The sequence below is a fragment of the Pecten maximus genome, chromosome 8 (assembly GCF_902652985.1).
Source record: "Pecten maximus chromosome 8, xPecMax1.1, whole genome shotgun sequence".
NCBI classification, from domain to species: domain Eukaryota; kingdom Metazoa; phylum Mollusca; class Bivalvia; order Pectinida; family Pectinidae; genus Pecten; species Pecten maximus.
This window is the reverse complement of record NC_047022.1, coordinates 41,861,314-41,869,504: the sequence shown is the minus strand read 5'-3', so window position 1 is coordinate 41,869,504 and position 8,191 is coordinate 41,861,314. Positions and strand designations below refer to the sequence as shown.

Below are 8,191 nucleotides of genomic sequence, written 5' to 3'. Positions count from 1 at the left end.
CCCGCCCAGACATATCAGGGGTATTCACCTCTAAATTTTAAGTTACATTTGTGTCCAAACAATTTGAAGTTTATAAGTAGCATTGTCTGAAATTTCGGCTGTTCAGGGATTTGGCGTCAGTGTTTGGGTTAGCGAGACATCAAAGTGTCGTTTTTGTTGGTGAAGTTCATATATATAACCATTTAACGGTCATATTATCAGATGCTAGTAAACATTCGATATGAAAACAATTGGGTGACAGTCATCTGATTGGGCACCATTCTAGCTATTTGTCGCACAAGGCATGTTAAGTAATTTAACGGGAATGCAAATAGCAGCTAGCTGATCATATTCAACAGATCATTCTGGTGATATGAAAAACCTAAAAAAAAAAAAAAAAAAAAAACATTGGCAGTTGAGAAGACATTATAGGAAACCCCGACAATCCACCGAACGGCTAGGAATTAAGCAAACCATTCACATTGTTTTCCCCGCGAAAAGCAGACAGCATTCCTGCAATATTAAATACTGAGTCGGAGTACGATAAAATCTCTTCGATCGTGATGCATTTCATCATTTATTCACGTACCCAAACTTGATCAAAATTTAAGCTTTTAAACGTTTGTTGTTATAAATCAGTTATATAGTAGTAAGTGTGTGAAGCATATGGATCAAGGCACGAAGTACCCTTAAACCTCTAGATCTACCCAGACTGCACCGTCAACTTTTATTCTGTGTATATCTTACAATACCTAGATTTACTTAAATACAACGACTAAACTGCTGTCCAACAGTTGTCATCAGCAAGGTCGACACCTCAAGATTACCCAAATCATAGCCCGTCTCTGGTTGGCTTCCATCAGCTCCTCTCTTGTCGATCTTCCCATAGCCACCTGGAGGATTTGTCTGTCGTCTTTGACAGCTGTTTCCCTGTCTCTGTCCTTGACCGCTAGCACTGAGAACGTTCTCGATATTGAGTATTACATAAACAGTCATAAATATGAGGTAGGCCTAACTAAATATGTTTTGCTATACAGTAAATATATGACGTAGATATAATACGATTGCCTCTGAAGAGAGAAAAAAGCACACACAACATAACCGTACATTACATTCGTGACTATATTATGTGAAATCATTAAACTCGTTAGCGTTAAAAATTACTGTAGTTTAATCAAAATTCATATGACTAATATGTCTGTTGGGGGTCTGTTCTGATACTGTTGGGGGTCTGAACTGATACTGTTGGGGGTCTGTTCTGGTACTGTTGGGGGTCCGTTCTGATACTGTTGGGGGTCTGTTCTGATACTGTTGGGGGTCTGTACTGATACTGTTGGGGGTCTGTTCTGGTACTGTTTGGGGTCTGTTCTGGTACTGTTTGGGGTCTGTACTGATACTGTTGGGGGTCTGTTCTGGTACTGTTTGGGGTCTGTTCTGGTACTGTTTGGGGTATGTACTGATACTGTCGGGGGTCTGTTCTGGTACTGTTGGGGGTCTGTTCTGATACTGTTGGGGGTCTGTACTGATACTGTTGGGGGTCCGTTCTGATACTGTTGGGGGTCCGTTCTGATACTGTTGGGGGTCCGTTCTGATACTGTTGGGGGTCTGTTCTGATACTGTTGGGGGGTCTGTTCTGATACTGTTGGGGGTCTGTACTGATGCTGTTGGGGGTCTGTTCTGATACTGTCGGGGGTCTGTTCTGATACTGTTGGGGGTCTGTTCTGATACTGTTGGGGGTCTGTACTGATACTGTTGGGGGTCTGTACTGATACTGTTGGGGGTCCGTTCTGATACTGTTGGGGGTCCGTTCTGATACTGTTGGGGGACTGTTCTGATACTGTTGGGGGTCTGTTCTGACACTGTTGGGGGTCTGTTCTGATATTGTTGGGGGTCTGTTCTGGTACTGTCGGGGGTCTGTTCTGGTACTGTTGGGGGTCCGTTCTGGTACTGTTGGGGGTCTGTACTGATACTGTTGGGGGTCTGTTCTGGTACTGTTTGGGGTCTGTTCTGGAACTGTTTGGGGTCTGTTCGGGTACTGTTGGGGGTCTGTTCTGGTACTGTTTGGGGTCTGTACTGATACTGTTGGGGGTCTGTTCTGGTACTGTTTGGGGTCTGTTCTGGTACTGTTTGGGGTCTGTACTGATACTGTCGGGGGTCTGTTCTGGTACTGTTGGGGGTCTGTACTGATACTGTTGGGGGTCTGTTCTGGTACTGTTGGGGTCTGTACTGATACTGTTGGGGGTCCGTTCTGATACTGTTGCGGGTTCGTTCTGATACTGTTGGGGGTCCGTTCTGATACTGTTGGGGGTCCGTTCTGATACTGTTGGGGGTCCGTTCTGATACTGTTGGGGGTCCGTTCTGATACTGTTGGGGGTCTGTTCTGATACTGTTGGGGGTCTGTTCTGATACTGTTGGGGGTCTGTTCTGATACTGTCGGGGGTCTGTTCTGATACTGTCGGGGGTCTGTTCTGGTACTGTTGGGGGTCCGTTCTGATACTGTTGGGGGTCTGTTCTGATACTGTCGGGGGTCTGTTCTGATACTGTCGGGGGTCTGTTCTGGTACTGTTGGGGGTCCGTTCTGGTACTGTTGGGGGTCTGTTCTGATACTGTTGGGGGTCTGTTCTGGTACTGTCGGGGGTCTGTTCTGGTACTGTTGGGGGTCCGTTCTGGTACTGTTGGGGGTCTGTACTGATACTGTTGGGGGTCTGTTCTGGTACTGTTTGGGGTCTGTTCTGGTACTGTTGGGGGTCTGTTCTGATACTGTTGGGGGTCTGTTCTGATACTGTTGGGGGTCTGTACTGATACTGTTGGGGGTCTGTTCTGGTACTGTTTGGGGTCTGTTCTGGTACTGTTTGGGGTCTGTTCTGGTACTGTTTGGGGTCTGTTCTGGTACTGTTTGGGGTCTGTACTGATACTGTTGGGGGTCTGTTCTGGTACTGTTTGGGGTCTGTTCTGGTACTGTTTGGGGTCTGTACTGATACTGTCGGGGGTCTGTTCTGGTACTGTTGGGGGTCCGTTCTGATACTGTTGGGGGTCCGTTCTGATACTGTTGGGGGTCCGTTCTGATACTGTTGGGGGTCTGTTCTGATACTGTTGGGGGTACTTTCTCCCAATTAATTTCATGGACTTGTTGCAATGTACTGGATAGCTGTTTTACATATTCTGAGAGAGGACACCATGTTACATAATTTGTATCTGATCTTGTCGCAAGTACCTAGCAGCAGATCTAGTGGCTGCACGACATCTCCTCCGAGAATCAGTTAATTTGAAGTAAAACCTGCCGATGTTGTATTGCTCTGGTAATCCCCGCTAGATGTTGTATTACTCTGGTAATCCCCGCTAGATGTTGTATTGCTCTGGTAATCCCCGCTAGATGTTGTATTACTCTGGTAATCCCCGCTAGATGTTGTATTGCTCTGGTAATCCCCGCTAGATGTTGTATTGCTCTGGTAATCCCCGCTAGATGTTGTATTGCTCTGGTAATCCCCCCTAGATGTTGTATTACTCTGGTAATCCCCGCTAGATGTTGTACCCCGCTAGATGTTGTATTGCTCTGGTAATCCCTGCTAGATGTTGTATTGCTCTGGTAATCCCCGCTAGATGTTGTATTGTTCTGGTAATCCCCGCTAGATGTTGTATTGCTCTGGTAATCCCCGCTAGATGTTGTATTGCTCTGGTAATCCCTGCTAGATGTTTTATTGCTCTGGTAATCCCTGCTAGATGTTGTATTGCTCTGGTAATCCCTGCTAGATGTTGTATTGCTCTGGTAATCCCCGCTAGATGTTGTATAGATCTGGTAATCCCCGCTAGATGTTGTATTGGTCTGGTAATCCCCGCTAGGTGTTGTATTGCCCTGGTAATCCCCGCTAGATTTTGTATTGATCTGGTAATTCCCGCTAGATGTTGTATTGCCCTGGTAATCCCCGCTAGATGTTGTATTACTCTGGTAATCCCCGCTAGATGTTGTATTGCTCTGGTAATCCCGGCTAGATGTTGTATTACTCTGGTAATCCCCGCTAGATGTTGTATTGCTCTGGTAATCCCCGCTAGATGTTGTATTACTCTGGTAATCCCCGCTAGATGTTGTATTGCTCTGGTAATCCCCGCTAGATGTTGTATTGCTCTGGTAATCCCCGCTAGATGTTGTATTGCTCTGGTAATCCCCTCTAGATGTTGTACCCCGCTAGATGTTGTACCCCGCTAGATGTTGTATTGCTCTGGTAATCCCCGCTAGATGTTGTACCCCGCTAGATGTTGTATTGCTCTGGTAATCCCCGCTAGATGTTGTACCCCGCTAGATGTTGTATTGCTCTGGTAATCCCCGCTAGATGTTGTATAGATCTGGTAATCCCCGCTAGATGTTGTATTGCTCTGGTAATCCCCGCTAGATGTTGTACCCCGCTAGATGTTGTATTGCCCTGGTAATCCCCGCTAGATGTTGTATTACTCTGGTAATCCCCGCTAGATGTTGTATTGCTCTGGTAATCCCGGCTAGATGTTGTATTACTCTGGTAATCCCCGCTAGATGTTGTATTGCTCTGGTAATCCCCGCTAGATGTTGTATTACTCTGGTAATCCCCGCTAGATGTTGTATTGCTCTGGTAATCCCCGCTAGATGTTGTATTGCTCTGGTAATCCCCGCTAGATGTTGTATTGCTCTGGTAATCCCCTCTAGATGTTGTACCCCGCTAGATGTTGTACCCCGCTAGATGTTGTATTGCTCTGGTAATCCCCGCTAGATGTTGTACCCCGCTAGATGTTGTATTGCTCTGGTAATCCCCGCTAGATGTTGTACCCCGCTAGATGTTGTATTGCTCTGGTAATCCCCGCTAGATGTTGTATAGATCTGGTAATCCCCGCTAGATGTTGTATTGCTCTGGTAATCCCCGCTAGATGTTGTACCCCGCTAGATGTTGTATTGCCCTGGTAATCCCCGCTAGATGTTGTATTACTCTGGTAATCCCCGCTAGATGTTGTATTGCTCTGGTAATCCCGGCTAGATGTTGTATTACTCTGGTAATCCCCGCTAGATGTTGTATTGCTCTGGTAATCCCCGCTAGATGTTGTATTGCTCTGGTAATCCCCGCTAGATGTTGTATTGCTCTGGTAATCCCCGCTAGATGTTGTATTGCTCTGGTAATCCCCGCTAGATGTTGTATTGCTCTGGTAATCCCCTCTAGATGTTGTACCCCGCTAGATGTTGTACCCCGCTAGATGTTGTATTGCTCTGGTAATCCCCGCTAGATGTTGTACCCCGCTAGATGTTGTATTGCTCTGGTAATCCCCGCTAGATGTTGTACCCCGCTAGATGTTGTATTGCTCTGGTAATCCCCGCTAGATGTTGTATAGATCTGGTAATCCCCGCTAGATGTTGTATTGCTCTGGTAATCCCCGCTAGATGTTGTACCCCGCTAGATGTTGTATTGCTCTGGTAATCCCCGCTAGATGTTGTATTGCTCTGGTAATCCCCGTTAGATGTTGTACCCCGCTAGATGTTGTATTGCTCTGGTAATCCCCGCTAGATGTTGTATTGCTCTGGTAATCCCCGCTAGATGTTGTATTGCTCTGTCAATCCCTGCTAGATGTTGTATTGCTCTGGTAATCCCCGCTAGATGTTGTATTGCTCTGGTAATCCCCGCTAGATGTTGTATTGCTCTGTCAATCCCTGCTAGATGTTGTATTGCTCTGGTAATCCCCGCTAGATGTTGTATTGCTCTGGTAATCCCCGCTAGATGTTGTATTGCTCTGGTAATCCCCGCTAGATGTTGGATACATTTTTCTCTTATCTTGGACAGGGATATCCACAATTTTACCAGTGTGAGATTTCCCTTTTTTCCACGGTTTATCTCCAGTTTTAGACGCGAGTGATTTCTCTGTCCACCCCAGGGTATGACGATTGCACGCGCTAACCTTCTGAACTGGAAGTACTTATGGAAGTACTAAGTCACCAATAGTTCCCGCGTTGTTATTTAATGTTAACTATGCGTAAGAGACACATAATTTCATGAAATGACAAGATGTACTGGTGTTACACCAGAATGGTATCACTGACAATTTATTTTAGTGTCTGTTTGAATAAATATTGTGAATTAATTTTAGACGAATGTTTTCTTGTGTAATGATATTGGGATGTATTTTTGAATTGTGATGGGCACTTCTTCAAATTGGGATATTCATGCGCTGACCATGTTGATTTGTTTACAAAATTACCTTGACCACCTAGGGAGTGTGACAAAGAAATCTCAACCTTCAGGGACATTCATGAATGTGCAACTCTTGGCAAGCCTCGGGTTGATCATGAATCCCCTTTCAGGATGAGATAACTTTGTCACACCCCCAAGGCAGGGAGGATTCTATTATTCTCCTACCTTTCTCGATGCAAAACACTGATATGAATCAAACAGAATCAATACATATAATAGAGTTGAAATGAATAAAGCCTCTAAAGAATATAAAAAGTTCTCAATCGAGGATGAAATAAGATTAACGTAAAAAAACTCTAAAGGGTTTTGGAATACATGTATTATAAAAAAAATCAATAAGTCTAAAAATGATCAAATTGACACCAAAATAACGTTGGATGAGTTGTATGGTCATTTTAAAAAGTTGAACAACCCTGATGACGACATGGGGTGAGGATGAATTTATTATCTCCGATACCAATGATACAATGTTTGATAAAATAATATTTTATTGAATGGCAATATAACTGAAGATGAAATTAAAGAGGTTTTCAAACTCAGTGGAAAACAGTTTATTTTTTCTGCCCAGAATTAAAGGCAAACTTTTTTTGTCAAAACATTTCAACGACAATCTTAATTTTTCATATCCATTATAGCTAATATTTTTACTTCCATTTAAACTTTTCAACGTTTTGTTTTTGATTTTCTAATGGCATTGTGAATATGTCATTCGTTAAGTGAAAATAAAGTGTTAATATTTGTGATTTCATCATCCGTTGCTATCCATATCAGTTTACAAATTTTGATCATTTATCCCGTACAGCAGTCCTTCTTTTAATTGATAAGGATACAGATCTAATGCATATCAAATATCAGCAAAATATCTTGATTATCCACCTAGTAAAGGGAGATAATTAAGTGTTTTTGGTGTGATCAATAAGTTTAATAAAACAAAGCAATACTAGCTGTTACATATGCAGATTGAAACAAAACAACAATTTAATGCATCACAATCACTTTTATTATGCTATTGTAAGAATAGATTTCACACAACAGTTTTTTTTATTATTATTATGAAGAAATTCACAAATTACACATGTATTAGATATTAAAAACAATTATGACCTAGTATGCGGGGACATATTGTATTATTATTCAACATAATCCCCTTCAGTATCTAAACACTTTTGCCAGTGGTGTTTAAGGGCCTCAGTGCCACTTTTATAGAACTCCTTTTCTTGGCTGTTCAGAAAGCCATCCACTGTATGTATGACGTCATCATCGGACTGAAAGTGGGTCCCTGAAATAACTGTTTTCAGTTTTGGAAATAAATGAAAGTCTGATGGGGAGAGATCAGGTGAATAAGGCGGATGCTCAATCAATTTAAAGACAAAATCGCGAATGGCAGCCATGGCAATGACAGACTTGGAACAGGAGTATTGTCCTGATGGCATAATTAACACACCGAGCTTTCCGCGGCGCTAAAGTTTGATATTTTCCCGTAATTGCCTCAGAAGTGAAGTATAGTATGTGTCATTGATTGTTTTTTTCTTTTTGGAGATAATATATCAGCAGAATACCATCTGCATCCGAGAAACCTTCCCAGCTGATGGAACAGTCTTTGCCTTCTTAGGCGGGGGAGAGCCAGGGTGCTTTCATTGTTTCGATTGTTGTTTGGCCTCAGGGGTAAAATGATGGACCCATGTTTCATCAATAGTAACAAATCCCAGAAGAAAGTTGGCAGAATCTTCCTCAAAAAGGTTAAGATTATCACGCGGTAATATGCGCCTGATGTGCTTCAGATCAACTGTCAGAAGTCTTGGTACCCATCGGGCAGAAAGCAAATTGCAAGATCCTCAGTCAGAATGGAATTCATGCACTCTTTCCTGTAAAATGCCAACTCTACTGGCTACTGTACAGTATATATCTTTCTATGACTCGTCTGTCAGTCATAACAATGTCATGAACTATATTGACCATTTCTGGGGTTGCAACATTGACAGACCTTCCAGAACGGGGGTCATCCCCAA

The 8,191-nt window shown here is 43.2% G+C and overlaps 2 protein-coding genes across 2 annotated transcripts; both read right to left on the bottom strand.

The window, feature by feature from the left end:
- Positions 1 to 1,149: 1,149 nt before the first annotated feature.
- LOC117332335 (leucine-rich repeat extensin-like protein 2) lies at positions 1,150 to 3,102 on the bottom strand. Its single transcript, XM_033891220.1, has one exon. The coding sequence runs from the start codon at positions 3,100 to 3,102 to the stop codon at positions 1,150 to 1,152; it is 1,953 nt and encodes a 650-aa protein (XP_033747111.1).
- Positions 3,103 to 3,235: 133 nt separating this feature from the next.
- Positions 3,236 to 6,836, bottom strand: LOC117332334 (probable ATP-dependent RNA helicase ddx17). The gene is made up of 4 exons (XM_033891219.1): positions 6,831 to 6,836; positions 4,882 to 5,172; positions 4,377 to 4,667; positions 3,236 to 4,162 (listed from the first exon to the last, which is right to left on the bottom strand). Exons 1-4 carry the CDS (start codon positions 6,834 to 6,836, stop codon positions 3,236 to 3,238), a joined length of 1,515 nt encoding a protein of 504 aa, XP_033747110.1.
- Positions 6,837 to 8,191: the final 1,355 nt, after the last annotated feature.